The 15,769-nt window shown below is 38.0% G+C and overlaps 1 protein-coding gene across 9 annotated transcripts in view; it reads left to right on the top strand.

Moving 5' to 3' along the window:
- Positions 1 to 15,769, top strand: part of FNIP2 (folliculin interacting protein 2) — a 133,590-nt gene that overhangs the window by 39,928 nt on the left and 77,893 nt on the right. For 2 of the 9 annotated variants that reach the window (XM_059697728.1, XM_059697731.1), the window contains exon 1: positions 586 to 2,185. The exons of the other annotated variants lie outside the window; for them this stretch is intronic. In XM_059697728.1, coding sequence (XP_059553711.1) covers positions 2,010 to 2,185 — 176 coding nt within the window. In that variant the 5' untranslated portion in view covers positions 586 to 2,009. Of the gene's footprint in view, positions 1 to 585; positions 2,186 to 15,769 lie in introns of those variants that run through there. 9 annotated transcript variants of the gene reach the window in all.

A 15,769-nucleotide genomic window follows, 5' to 3' on the forward strand; every position in this document is an offset into this window, starting at 1 on the left:
TATTTTTATAACAATTTTGAAGCCTTTGTAAAATATAAAGTATCAGAATTATTGAAAAGCTTGTGGCTAACTACTAGGTAAATGTATATGCAGAGCACGTATTTTAAAAGAGGGTTTCATGGCATTTCATCAAGTCCTCGATAAATATCTTTTAGAGATTAAAGTTTTTAAGTGAAAATTCAGTCTTATAAAATGTGGGATGTTGTTCCCCAGTGTTTCCTCTACATATTTTATAAAATTCAGTTAGTGGCATCTTTAAAGACCCCCACCCCATCAACATTGAACTATACTTTTATTTCTCCTGTGCTTTTAGATGAGGTACACCCTAGCTGAATTGAAGATGCTGACTTGGGGCTTCACTGGTGATGGTGAAAGGCTTTACTTTCAGCGTTTGCTCAGTGAGCTGCCCCGACCTGAAGTGGAAAAGTTAGAGCATTTGCATAAGTGATCTTCTGATTCTCTGTTAAAAAAGACAAAGTGATTTTAAAGACAGTTCAAGGGGGGGGGGGGGGGGGGGAAGAAGAACCCATGATCACACTCTGGCCATACAGTTAAGCTTTAAGTTTAAAATGTGTTCTCCTTTCTGGAAAAATGAACCCATTTTCTCCTAATGTAGTTTTATCTTGGCACTATCCATTTAGCATGTTCCACAGAGCAGTCCAGCTGCTGTTGTAGGTGTGTTGTAATCTTTGTTTCTCAGAGGAGGATGTATTTAAGATCTTTTTGGGGTTTGTTATAGAAAGACTTCAGGGTCACGTACATAATAAAGTCTTAAGGTAGTAGAGACCTCTACCACACTATCATGAGATTTTTCTCCCACTTGTGAAGTGAAATACGGCTGCCATGTGTAAAGGTGCATTTAAAACCTTCTGAAACTAAAGACTCAGGCAAGTGTTCATCAGATATTAGGACTCTGTTAATATTTTCTTCAGCCAAAATCAAGGATGAGGAAGAGGGAAAGGAATTGGGACAATCCTTTAGTTATTTATTTAGTATCAAGATTTGACCTGTATTTTTAGGTTTATGCTTTACTTCTAAAAGAAAATTAATTTTTTCCTTGAACTCACAGTAGTGTAGAAAAATCATATTTTATAACATTATTCTCAATTTACAGATGAGGAATGTTAGTGTCAGAAGTTAAATTTGAAAAGCTTTTGTTCTTGGTTCTGGTAGTCAGGACTTTCTCAACATAAATATGCTCAGGAATCAGGAACTCAGTGCAAGAGTTTTGAGGGTTTATGGCTTCCCACTTATTACTATATATTAGTTTACAGTATGTATTTGGTATTAAAGCAAGGATGTGTCCCTACTCTGCCAGCCCTAAACCATCTCCTGTACATTAAGCCTTACATTTGTCTGTTGGGTAACCATCTCTTTCACTTGCCATGGGCAGAGTTTTGCAAGGTTGCAGAGTAAGACCTGTCAGCTGATGCTTGCTCACATGAGAGCCATTAAGAGGGTGATGTGGCCAATGTCAGAACAACCTTGCAGCTGAAGGCAAGCCACTGCATTTGCCCAGAGCCATATGAATAGGTCTTGTGACTGAATACTTCACTACCGCATAATCTCCAACCGAGGAGCACAGATGGAGTGGGTCAGTCCAGGCTGCTGAACCTGTTGAGGACTTTTCTTCTGCTAACAGGAGCACAAGCTTAGGAGCAAAAGTAGGAAGTGGGAATTGGACTTGTCTGTTGATAATGAGTTTGCTGAGAGCATGTTTTATAACGTGGTGGATGCAACTGACTTCCTAAATCATTGGTGGGCTTAATTTACGTAACAAATGAATGTTCTTTTTTTTTTTTCCTTAAAAAAAAAAAAACTTTCGAAAGAGGAATTTGTCGGCTGCTGCCAAGTAGCTTGTCTCACCTACTGTATAGGGAGTGCAGTGACCATTTAGAGTAGCTAGTCACTTCGGAATATCCCTCAAACAACAAAGGCTCTTCAACATTTGTATCCAAGTCCATGTTGATAGTCAGGATAAACCGGAAGGAGGTTAAACGGCTCAGGAGATGTGTGGCGGCACAGCGAAGACCACAAACCGGCCCCCTGGCCGGCAGGATTCAGCCAGTTACGTGAGTGATGCTGTTTCTGGTGCTGGGAGGACTTGCAAGACACTTTTCTGCACAAAGATTCGAAAACGTGCCAGGGTAGGAAGGGGCACTGATCACACGGAACTCAACAGCAGGTTTGAAATTTTAATTCTATTTCAAAACCTAAGCGAAGTTTTAATTTAATTCACTGTGTACCAAGATGGTATTATAATGAACTATTTTAATAATGGCGCTTATCTAAATAGAGTAACATACTTGCTATATTTTTTTAGGTTGATTATTTCATTCATTTTAGAAGAATTTATTAATTTTATTAGAAGCTCTTAATGAAAGCATTCTTTGTAAAGAATTTTATTGCCCTATCAATGAAAAGGAAAGAAATCCTTTGAGAATTACATTCATTCCAAAATATAATGTAGATCGATAGTAAGGAAAGCCATAAATATACTTATTGGTTGGTTTGAAATGTATTTTCAGGGTATAGTTTCTGTCATATAAAAATCTTTGTCTTTCTTTAATAGAAATTTAATAAAATGGTATATAGCCCACTCCAGTATAAGAACCCAGTAGGTTAGAGAGTTAGGGAGAAGTGTGGAAATCATTTTATGGGTATTGGGTCACATGCTGTCCACTCAAAGAGATAAATATGTAGAGGGAAAAGGTAATGAATAATGTGGTACATTAGGAAAATACATTTGAGTGCTAGATAAGAACTTCACTTTTTTTTTCCTTCTTTTTTTTATTATTAGTTAAGGTATTACAAATGTGTCCTCATCCCCCCCATTAACCCCAACCTCCCCACCCCCCACCCCCCACCCCCCACCCCTGCCCCGCACACTCATGCTCCCATCCCCCTGTTGTCCATGTCCATTGGTTTGGCTTGTATACATGTATACAAGTCCTTCGGTTGATCAAGAACTTCACTTTTATACTGTCTATTTGTATCTGTTTCTTATCAAGAAAGGACAGCTTAGTGAAAGGAAGCATAATGGATTAGCATTCATTTTATCTGGATCTTGAACCCTGTTCTGATCTCACTTGATCCCCAGCTCTGCTGCCAAGATCCTTGTAATATTGGGTGAATCCCCCAGCTTTTGTGGGTCTCACTCACCTGCTAAGCTATGTAGTTGGTTCAGATGATTTAAATAACTTTTCCTCTTCAGAGATTTGGAGATGTAGCATCAGGACCTTTTGTATTTCCTATTTCTTTTATTCGCACAGTTCTAGATTTCCCAAATAGATATTCAGGGAAGGAGGTAGCATCCTCCTAAGAATATGCAGGGCCACCCCAGTTACTTAAACAAAACTTCAAGTTTTGGGTATGTACTTAATTTCTCACTTTCAGTAAACTTACTATTCTTTGGTGGATTTTAACAATTTTCATTTAAACAACACTTTAAACTTAATAAAACATGTTCATATCCACTATCTTCTTTCCCTTTTTTTTAACTTGTTAGATATCCACTATCTTCTTTCCCTTTTTTTAAACTTGTTAGATATCCACTATCTCCTTTCCCTTTTTTAATTTGTTAGATTTACTTCTCTGATGCTGAGTGTTGTATTTTTCTTTAGAATTCTCTACAGTGATGACATATACTTGTCAATTAATTGGAATTCATCTCCAGACAGAACAGTTCACTTTGTAGACCTCATCCACTTTCTGTTCCTTTTTCTACAATCTTGAAACCGTATTTATGTGCAGTATTGTATTTGGTTTCCTGGATTTATTTAGGACTTGGGCCAGTCTCAAGGGTAGAGTGAATTATTGACAGGAGCTTGCCCTGTAAGGATCGGGCTCCAAAGTGCTCACGAGTTATCTGTTTGTCCAAGTCAGGTGGTAGTTAGGTATGACTTGCAACCCCTTCTTTGCTCTTAGGTATCTTAAATCAATATTTTCAATTCATGGGGGGCATTCTGCAAGTGGCAGACTGACTTAAGTTATATGCAGATTTTTTATTGCATCTGCGTTATTCAGGGGTTAACTATAGTTTGTTTCCACCACCACCCCCTAATGATTTTCCAATTATTTAGAGTCGATGAGAAAGATTCCACAAATACAGTGGAGTCATGTTGGATACCTAGTAGTCAGCCGCAGTGTAAAACTGACACAGTTCAATGCAGAAAGAGACATTTTAATCTTCCCAGTTATGGTTTATGTGGAATGAAACATTTCAGGAAAGAAGTTTGTCCTCTGTATCTTCACTTCCATCCTCATTATTCTCTAGAATGACAGCTATGGGGGTTCAATTTATTTCACAAAATAACAATGAACAAAAACCTAAGGAGTTTGATGAGACATCTTAAATGGTTTGTCAATAAAAAATTTCTTGCTAAAACTCAATTCAGATCTCATAACTCTGAAATCTGATACTGGGTATATTGTGCAGTGTTCAAATAATCGCTTCTAGTCTTCTTTCTTAAAAATGTCAACTTGCAAAGCTGCTAATAACTTGATTTTTAAAACTTTCCCAACAAACTAGATACATATACAGGGCTGTTTATAAGAAGAATGTGGGAGTATTTGCCAAGCTTATCTATGATCCTTGTTTCTCCAATGGCAGGAGAAATCTGACATAATCTTGCCTTTGCAAGTATACCATACACACACTTAGACTAGAGGAACTGAAACAAAGCACTTCAGAGTCAACTGTGCTTTAAGTTTCATATCTTGAAAAGGGATTCAGAAGAGATTCTTTGTACTGTTTTGGAATCACCAGGCTGGAAGGAGTAGAAGAATTAATTCATGTAAATATCCAACTTCTCTACAATTTGGATGAACTAATTCTACAGAGAGAGAGAGAGAGAGAGAGAGAGAGAGAGAGAGAGAGAGAGAGAGAGAGAGAGAGAGAGAGAGAGAAGAAAGAAAGAAGAAAGATAGAAAGAAAGAAAAAGAGAGAGAGAGGGAGGGAGGAAGGAAGGAAGGAAGGAAGGAAGGAAGGAAGGAAGGAAGGAAGGAAGGAAGGAAGGAAGGAAGGAAGGAAGGAAGGGCTCTAGATAGAGCTGTAGTTGCTTACCAAGAAAATAAGTACGGAAACTAGGGTCTGTTTTCCCCTAGTGAACTACTTCACAGAAATGAACTGAACATGATTTTACTACTAGTCTTTATTTATAGTAGTTAGGATTACTGACTAGGAAACAAAAATAGTCACTGATTTGGAGATGTGTAAAGGCAACAGACCAAAGAATTCTGAAGATTTTAGTAAAGGGCTATTAAAGTCTGAAGCAAGTTGTAGAAGTGGGGAGAGAGTTTTCTCATCGTGTTCTTCACTTAGAAACACTGTGTGAAAACCTTTCTGCTCTGATACTACCTAGAAAATGTAGCTGTTGGACAGGCTAAATGAAGTGAGCAGAGAGAAGCAGCAAACCCTGGTCAGCTGATGGTCTTGTGCTTCCTGACAAGCTTCACAGGAAGGTTGTAAATTGCCGGGCGTGACTCTTTCAGATGCATTGCGTATTGCTGTCACAAGTTCTCCTACCCTTCCTGCACGCCTTCCCTTTTCACTGATTTTAGGGGCCATGAGGAATTTTCTTTGGCCAGTTAAAAACGTTTATTTCTATCAGTTGATTTCTGTCAGGGATTCAGAGGTGTAATTTGAGCATGACTGAGTGAATGAGTGAAGGAATGCAGGGGTGACTTAGTATTGTTACAAAGTCAGGTGTGATTTAGGTTTAAACAAACATTTATCTTTTCCCTCTGAAGCAACATGTCTTCTTAGGAATGAATCAGAGCAGTCTTACTACAGAGTTTTGAAGTGAATATGAACTCACTTCATAGGAACTGACAACTGACATAAACTTTTATCTGGGTCTTATTTTAAGTATTGATGACATAACAGGGTAAAGTCCTTGTTATTAGTCACTATAACTAATTGTTTCCAGAATGACAGTGTTCCAGACAGAAGACAAAATTACTCCAACCGCTGGGTCTGCAGGCCAGCCACTGGGCCTCATGGAAGCATTTTTCCCTCAAGTTTGAGCTCAGCTGGATGCTGAACTAGAATACTCATTGAACTAATCCACAATTCCTGGTGCTCCTGTTTGACTTCTGTTGTGAGTCAGACTGCGGCTTAGCCTTATCCTTTTATTGGTACAGTAACAAAAGCTGAGTAACTCCTGAACAATGATGTAGCAAGCCGTCGTGGGAATTGGTGGGCGCAGTAATATCCTATGACCCCATATAAGATTACAGTTAAACTGCCAGTCACAGGGAATCCAGCCTGTGGGCTCTAGAAAAACCAGGGTTCCTGGCAACTCTCTTCCCTTCTTATGGGATCCAAGTTTATATGAATTGTTGGTTATCAGATACCCTCCATCCACTAATGTTTATACATTGAAGAGTTCAGTCCTCTTACCAATTTAGAAAGATTAAAAAAAAAAACCCACCTATTCTCAGGTCTTTACAGAACAGATGTGAATTAAAATCCTGTCTTTTTTCTCACTATGCCATTTTCTTTTACTTTTGTGTCTTACCCTGCCCAAAGGCCAATAAACAAACAAAGAACTTAATAAAACCACGATAGTTTTTCCACTTACTGATTTTTTTTTTAAATTCAACTCTCACAAATGAGACCCTAGACCAGTGATGGTGAACCTATGACACGCGTGTCAGAGGTGACACGCGAACTCATTTTTTTGGTTGATTTGTCTTTGTTAAATGGCATTTAAATATATAAAATAAATATAAAAAATATAAGTCTTTGTTTTACTATGGTTGCAAATATCAAAACATTTCTATATGTGACATGGCACCAGAGTTAAGTTAGGGTTTTTCAAGATGCTGACACGCCGAGCTCAAAAGGTTCGCCATCACTGCCCTAGACTGTAGTACCAGATATGGTAGGAGCACCTTTGATCTAGGGACCCTTTCTACCTTCATGATGTCATTGATCTGAGAGCTCATCTTTGCCTTCAACTCACTGTGTCTTTGGAAACATTCCCTCATGGATCTGTGTTTCTATTTTCTCTACTAAAAAATATAAACAAAACAAAAGTGGTAGATTGGGTCAGTGATCCCCAAATATTTGAAGTGAATTCAGATCCATTGGAGCAGATTCCTGGAGGTGGAGACTGTGAAGCTTTGTTGATAAAAAACAAAAACAAAAAACAAACAAAACAAAACCACACGCGTGCGCGCGCGCACACACACACACACACAAACAAAAACCACAAAGAGCTTCTAAGGTAATTCATATAGTAAGTGGTGTCTGAGGTCCCTTATAACTCTAATATTATGATTGTCTGTCACTGACCAATGAGACCCAAAGATGTAAGAAAAATATGAAGACCTTGGGTAATCAAAGGAGTCAAAACTATCTCAGTGGTATTAAATTCAATCGAGTCAATTTGAAGATCTAATTGGCTTTGTTAAGGAATCCCTGAATCAGACAGCATTTCATCTAGCAGGTAGAGAGAAGTCCCAAAAGCTGTACAATCTGAAAGGCTTTTATAGGCAGAACTGGGTAGGGCAAGAATGTTATTAGCAAAAGAAAAGAAAGGATTGTTTCAGGCAAGGTTTTGTTCCTTTGGGTGGAGGTAGTCTTGTCTGACAGATTGCCTCAGCTTCCTTTAGGCCCGGGGAGGGTGGAGAGGGCCCACATGACAAGTCATTGGTACTCACTAGGAAATTTCAGATTGACCAATTAAGATTACATTCCTGGAGAAGGTTGAACTGCGTTTAGGTCAGATATTAAGTCTAGGTTTGGTGTCATGGGCTTTAGCACAGATGACCCCATGTTGGGCCTGTGGTTTTTCTCCTTAACAGTGGTAATCTTTTTTCATGTGAGGGAACAAACCATGTGGTTATTTAAAAGAGTGTATTTTCAACAGAGGGAATGGCATACAGAGATCCTAAGGCAGGAACATGCTTGGTATGCACCTGTTCCTTCTACCCTTCTATAATTCAAATGACACATAGGAGATTTAAAGGAGAAAATCAAATTTTAATGTGTGCATATGGGGAATTCACATAGCATGAAAAGTCTAGATATTTAGGGAAACTGAAGTGTGTATGTTATTCAGAATTAAGGAGGAGGAAGTAAGGCCGTTCACAGAGAGATAAAAAGATGAATGTTCAGTAAGCAAATGTATATTGATTATCTTGAAACAGTGGACACAGAGGACTTTGGTCAAATGGGCTTTGCTAGGTTCCTCCTGTGTGATAACACCTAGTTCATACTAAAACATAGTTGTCTGTGATGATAACTCCCTTTCTGGAAAAAGTTCTTCCTTTGTCAAAATTCTTTTAGGTAGTTAGGGGGGAAGGTCAAAGATTTTTCCAGAGTTTTTTATTTCTTAAAAAGAACCAGCTTAAAATAATCAAATCCCACAGAGGCATATTTTAAGGTGACAAACTCTGTTCCTCATTACACTCTAAAGAGAAGAATGTTGCCTAAGGACAAAGATGATTTGGATTCAGAGTCAGTGGTTCTTTGTGGGAACATCGGTGAGGCTGAGGTGTGCTGGTAGACTGGGTTATCACACTGATATGAGAGGCAGGTGGAGGTGGCCTGCCCCCTAATATCTCTCCCATTGGCCCTTGCTTGATAAAAATTCCTGCTATTAGAACCTTATTTCTTTGTATTTAAGCCTTATTCTCTCTGGGCAGTAACTGATACCTTAGTAGGAACTAAAAGAAAACTTGTTCCTCTGTCAGGGAGAACAAGATCACGTGCGAGGACTGGGTGTGTTCTGTTGAGCAGTGTGTGAGGACTGACCTTATCCTTTCCAGCTGGGTGGGCAGGACTGAGGGAAACCGCCTGTAATTCTGCTGAACAGGTCCAGCACTTTGGATGGCTTTATCCAAAGCTCAAATCATGTGCCCATGGTGTTCATCTTCACAGGGAGTTCTCTGGCAGACTATAACAGACCAAAATGATCGTCAGAGAATGATCTATCACAGACTTTAAAACTAGTGCTTATTACTAAAAGTTTCTGTATTTTAATTGACAATTGATTTTTTTTTCCTTTTAAAAGACTTTATTTTATAGAGCTATTTTAGGTTTACAGCAAAATTGAGCAGAAAATAATAGAGTTCCTGTCTACTTCCTGTCCCATACACAAAGTTTCCCCCCGCTGTCAACATCTCACACCAGAGTGGTGCATTTGTTACAACAGACGGACCTAAGTTGACACATCAGAATCACCCAAAACCATATTTTCATTAGGGTTCACTCTTGGTGATGTACATTCTATGGGTTTTGACAAATGCATGAAATGTATTAATTAATATAGTATCGTACAGAGTAGTTTCACTGCCCTAAAACTCCTCTGTGCTCTGCCTATTCATCTCTCCCTAGTCCCAGGCAACCACTGATGTTTTTACTGTCTCTATAGTTTTGCTTTTTATAGATGTCTTTTGGTTGGAATCATAGTATGTAGCCTTTCCTGATTGGCTTCTTTCACTTAGTAATTGTATTAAAGATCTCTACATGTCTTTTCATGGCTTGATAACTCATTTCTTTTTGGCACCAAGTAATATTCCATTGTCTTGATGTGACACCATTTATTTATCCATTTACCTACTGAAGGACATCTTGGTTGCTTCTAAGTGTTGGCAATTATGCTGTAAACATCCTGTGCAGGTCTTTGTGTGGACATAACTTTTACTCCTTTGGATACATATCAAGGAGTGTGATTGCTGGATCGTAAGGTAAAAGTTTGTTTAGTTTTGTTGTAAGAAACTGCCAAACTTCCAAGTGGCTGTACCATTTCATTTCCCCCCAACAATGAGTGACTGTTCCTGTTAGTCCACATCCTTGTCAGTGTTTGGTTTTGTTATTGTTCTGGATTTTGGCCATTCTAATCGGTCTGTAGTGGTATCTTACTGTTTTTATTTGCTTTTCTGATGATGTGGAGCATCCTTTGCCATCTATATGTTTTTCTGAGGTGTCTGTTTAGTTTTCCCCCCACTTTCTAATTGGGTTGTTCTTTTTCTTATTGCTGAGCTTTATGAGTTCTTTGTATATTTGGATATCAGTCCTTTATGAAGATATGTCTTTTGCAAATATTTTCACCCCATCTTCTCATTTATTCATATTCATTCTCTCTCTCTCTCTCTCTCTCTCTCTCTCTCTCTCTCTCTCTCTCTCTCTCTCTCTCTCTCTCCCTCCCTCCCTCCCTCCCTCCCTCCCTTACCCGATGATATTTTTCCCCATTAATTTTCAAAGAGAGTGGAAAGGAGTGGGGAGGGGAGAGAGAGAAAGGAGAGGAGAGAGAGAGAAAAACATCGATGTGAAAGAGACATATCACACATCAATTGTTTACCTCCGGCTCACACTCTGACCAGGGGCTGGGGATTGAACCTGCAACCCAGGTATGTGCCCTTGACCAGGAATCGAACCCGAGACCCTTCAGTGTGCAGGCCTACACTCTAACCAGCAAGCCACTGTAGCCAGGGAATGTCTTCTCATTCTCCTGGTATTGTCTTTCACAGACCAGAAGTTTTTAATTATAGTGAAGTTAAGCTTGTCAATTCTTTTTTTCATTTCATGTCTTGGGCTTTTGGTGTTGTTATCACTATGTCCAAGATCATCTAGATCTTCCCCCTCTGTTATATTCCAGAAGTTTTATAGTTTTTCATTTTACATTTAGGTCTGTGAGCCATTTTGAGTTAAGTTTTTGTGAAGGCCTGTGGCTAGTTTCAATTTTTTGCATGTGAATGTCCAATTGTTGTATCACCTTTGTTGAAAGACAATAGTTGCTACATGTACGTAACTCTCCTGGGATTTCTGTTGCTCTGTCTTCTCTGTCATCAGTACCACACTGTCTTAATTACTCTAACTTATAGTAAGTCTTGAAGTCGGGTAGTTTCAGTCTCCTGACTTTGCCCTTCTCCTTCAGTATTGTTGGCTATTCTGAGTCTTGTGCTTCTCCATATAAACTTTAGATCCATTTTGTTGATGTTCACAAAATGACTTGCTGTGATTTTTATTGGGATTGCATTGGATTTACAGATCGAGTTGGGAAGAACTGACATTTGAGTCTTCCTACCCATGAACATGGAATATCTCTGCAATTATTTAGTTCTTGGATTTATCAGAGGTTTTCCTCATAAAGATCTTGTACATATTTTGTTACATTTATACCTAAATATTTTTGGGGCTGCTATTAGAAATGGTATTGTGGTTTTAATTTTAAATCCCACTTGTCAATTGCTGGCATATATTTAAAAAATATTTTCACATGTGGATTTTTTTAGAGCATGGCTGCATTCATGTCAGGCTGGCTTCTTTTCCCTTTTCTTTTTAAATGCCTCCATCTTTTTCTTAAATATGTTTTCTATCAAAATGATACAATTTTATTACAAGACATTTAGAAAATGCAAGCAAATATAAAATACGAAAACCCAAATTATCCATAATGTTATCACATAAATTTTGCTACTACAAACATTTTTATTTCCTTGTTCTTTCTTGATATAGATATAAGCTATATTGTATTAACTGAGTCATATTGTATATCAAGCTATATAATCTGCTTTTTTTACTCAGTGTGATACCATGATATTTTCCCCATGTTATTAAAGTGTTTTTGAGAACAATCTGTAATGACTTTGTAGTATCTTCTTAAATGGCTTCAAAAAGCTTAGAGTGTGTTCTGCTAATGGGTATTCAGATTTCCAGTTATAGTGCAGACAATGGCCCAATTTTTGTTCAAATTTCTGACAGGTTCTTGGGAGGGAATTTTCCTTGTAGGAAATTTGAAGGAGACCTTTTTTTTCTTCCTCAACGGAAATTGAAAATTGAGAGAGAAATTGGTCAGGTAGATGGAAATCAAAATATCTACATTTGGAAAACTGCTAACATATTGAACAATAAGGGTCTGCTAGTAATGAACCTCAAAGTTAGATTAGCTTGCCCACCCCATCCTGAGCAGCCTAGGACACTCACAGGCCTTGCCACAAAGGGGCTTCCCGCTCCAAAACTTGATGTTGAGGAGTGGATGATTACATCAGCATGTGTATGCTCTGCAGTCAGATAGACGCCCACAAATACAGGGAAATCTACCATTCAGAATTTCTTCTTCCCCTGAGGTGAAGAGCAGTCAGGAATATTAGTCTTCAGGATTGTGCCTCTACTGGTAGGAAACCTGAAGCAAAGGTGAGGAGACCCTCAACTCTTTTATAGGTTAAATCACCACCTAAAGCATAGGTATATGAGTGGATTTTTTTTTTTGACATTTTAAAAAGTATTTTAGCTATGTCTTCAGAGATAATGCATTCACTTGGTTCAATGATAAAAATTATACATTTGAAATATATTGCTCCCAACTCTTTATTCTTTCCTATCCCTTTTAAGTAATCGCTTTTATTTCTTAAAATTATTTTTATGTGCCGAAACCGGTTTGGCTCAGTGGATAGAGCGTCGGCCTACGGACTGAAAGGTCCCGGGTTCGATTCCGGTCAAGGGCATGTACCTTGGTTGCAGGCACATCCCCAGTGGGGAGTGTGCGGGAGGCAGCTGGTCGATGTTTCTCTCTCATCGATGTTTCTAACTCTCTATCTCTCTCCTTTCCTCTCTGTAAAAACTCAATAAAATATATTTAAAAAAAAAAAAAATTATTTTTATGTTAATTTTGTGTAGACATATGTATTCTTTCTTCTTACACAAGAGGTAGCAGCTCTTTGCTGTTTGAACTTGGCAGCATAATCTAGAGATCTATGGGTCCTGCTTTCACTCTCTCTCCAACAGCTACTTGGAATTCTGTTGTGTGACTATAGTATAAGTGATTTAATTTGTCCCTACCAATATCCTCTCCAGTTTCTTCCCGTATTTTGCTCTTATCAAACATCCTGCAAGCACGTGGTTTTCAAAATCTGTTTAGTTCCAGAAGTGGGATTGGTGGGTCCAATGCTATAAATATAATTCTGATACCTATGACAACTTATCCTCCGTATATGTAGTCATACCATGTTGTGCCTCTGCCTGTGTTTCTCTCATCTGGGATGTCTGACTTTTGAATGTTTGCCAATCTAATAGGTGTATGATTTTAAGTTGCTTTTCTAATTTCTAAGAGCGGGGTCTAGCATTTTTTTTCATGTGTTTAAAGACTATTTTTTTTCTTCCTGTGAACTATTTACATCCATTGCCCAATTTTCCTTTGGTTTGCAAGTCATATATATATATATATATATATATATATATATATATATATATATATATATACACACACACACATATATATATATATATAGAGAGAGAGAGAGAGAGAGAGAGAGAGAGATTTTTTTACAGAGATCTTTTTCATATATGTGTATATATATATATATTTATTGATTTTTTTTACAGAGAGGAAGGGAGAGGAATAGAGAGTTAGAAACACCGATGAGAGAGAAACATTGATCAGCTGCCTCCTGCACACCCCCTACCGGGGATGTGCCCGCAACCAAGGTACATGCCCTTGACTGGAATCGAACCCGGGACCCTTGAGTCCGGAGGCCGACGCTCTATCCACTGAGCCAAACCGGTCAGGGCGCAAGTCTTTTTCTATATTGATTTTTGTTGTTTTTATATATTAGGGAGATTAATCTTTTGTCTGTAATATGAGCTGCTAATTTTTTGTGAATTTTTAAAAAATCCCTTGATAACTTTTTTTTCCACGCATTGAGGTCATGCTATAATATACATAATTTGGTGTTCTGCTTTTCAGTCTTAACATTATACACCAGAATTTTTACTCTTCAAATGTGGCATGTTTTTACCCCTCAGAAGAAAATGCAGAGGGAGGTCCTGAAATGTAGAGGCTGTTACCCTGACTTATTTGCCGCTGATGGCTAAGGTGATAGTGTCCCAGAGTTGGAAGTGCACAGAATTTGGAGTCAGGAGACACTGGTTTGAGTCCTGACTTTGCCACTTAATGGGTATAACCTTGTTAAAGTCTCCTAACTTCTGTGTAAAACAGCTTATGTAATACAGGCTCTCACAGGACATTTGTGAAGGTCAGCTCAGGTGAGTTCTGTAAAAATGTTTGGCAGACTCTGAAATGTTAGGCAATTATTTATGTGTGTGCTATGCAGCTCTGATCACTGTCTTCCCCTCCTACAGCCAAACATCAGACCTTCTGGAACTAGAGTCTCTAGACAATATACGATTATGCCTTAAGGCAGTTATTTAATATGATCGAAATCAATTCAATACAGTAATAGAACAGTAATAATAAACTCAAAGCCACAATTAAGTTTACTAGATGAGAAGAGGGATTACTTGTTTAGAGACTTGGTCGTGTTCCTGGGAGAGGCAGGGAATGAAGGAGGACAGGAAACTGTGGTATATGCATGCAGAGAAGAAAGCTCAATAAAGGTCATTGTCTAAAGCCAAACTACATATTTGAAACTCAAACTGAATTCCTTGAATTCATTAAGGTGGTTTCCCTGTAGGAGTTCACCCACTACCTCATGCTTCAGCTATCGAGAAGCCTCTTTAAGCAAACAGTAATTAAGGTTGTTTGTCTTAAGACAATAATAGAATCTTTGATGGGTTTTAAAAAAAGAGTAGGGTGTTCCTATTGTATTCCTGTTTCATAATTTATTTTTAATTTTCCAATTTAAATTTTATTATGTGTTTTAAAATATTTTAATTTTAATGAGAGGACAGTCATATGGTTAAATATTCAAAAGACACAACACCATAGCGAATACTTACAGCACACTGACTTATGTGTGTCTGGCTCTTTGTTAGTCACTTAACTTTTAATCCTCAAAAGGACACTTAGGAGTTAGGTGTTACTACCCATGTGTTGCAGGGGAGTATACCAAGGAGCAGAGTGTTTAGGTAAGTCTCCAAGGTCACATAGTGGGAAGAGGCAGAGCAAGGACTTGAACCCAGGCTGCCTGGCTCCAGAGTCTACACTCTTTCTCACTGTGCTTTTCTGACAGAGATTTAGTAAATAGTGCAGGGAAAGCCTTTCCCTGTGTCTGTACAATGAGGTCTGCTTACTTCTCTTCCTCAACAGCCCAGGTTTCTATGCCAGACAGCCAGTCTTACCAATTCATCACATATCTTTCTAGAGATACTCTATGCATACATGATAAAAATCCAGAGTTTTTCTCCTTTCTTCCTTTTTAAAAATATATACAGTAGCATTGTAACACAATGGTTTGTATTTTTTTTCAGTTAAAATTATGTTTTAGAGCTTATTTTATAATTCCATAAGGAGCTTCCTCATTTGTTATTGTATCAGTTAGTACTCTGTTGTGTGGATGTACATTATTTAACTATCCCATGGTTGTTTTCAGTCTTTTGCTATTCCAGACAGTGCTGTAGTAAGTATCTTTTTGTACATAATTGTTTTGGACCTGTGCAAGGTGATCTGTAGTATTAATTTCTACAAGTAGAATGGCTGAGTCAAAGTGTCTCTTTCTCTCTCTCTCTCTCCCTCTCCCCCTACCCCACCCCAACCCCCTTTCTTCTTATTTTGGCCTCACCTCTGCCCCACCACTTCCCTATGTGCTCATCTATACCCATCTCTTTTAATATATTTTACAATCAAAGATAAGTACAGTTTCTATTTATTTTGGCTTTTTTGTGTTGCAAACAGAAGACCTCACAGAAAGACTCATGCTTTTGACCTCTGGAATTCATAAATTCTGAGAAAACAGAATTTTTATCTTATTTGTATACAGTTTAAATGGATCTCGAATGAATATGTATAATATGGCAATACATATATATGGCAATGTCATAAATATTTAGTTTGAAATTCATTCATCTATCTGTTATTAG

This window comes from Myotis daubentonii, chromosome 5 (assembly GCF_963259705.1).
Source record: "Myotis daubentonii chromosome 5, mMyoDau2.1, whole genome shotgun sequence".
In the NCBI taxonomy this organism is placed as follows: Eukaryota; Metazoa; Chordata; class Mammalia; order Chiroptera; family Vespertilionidae; genus Myotis; species Myotis daubentonii.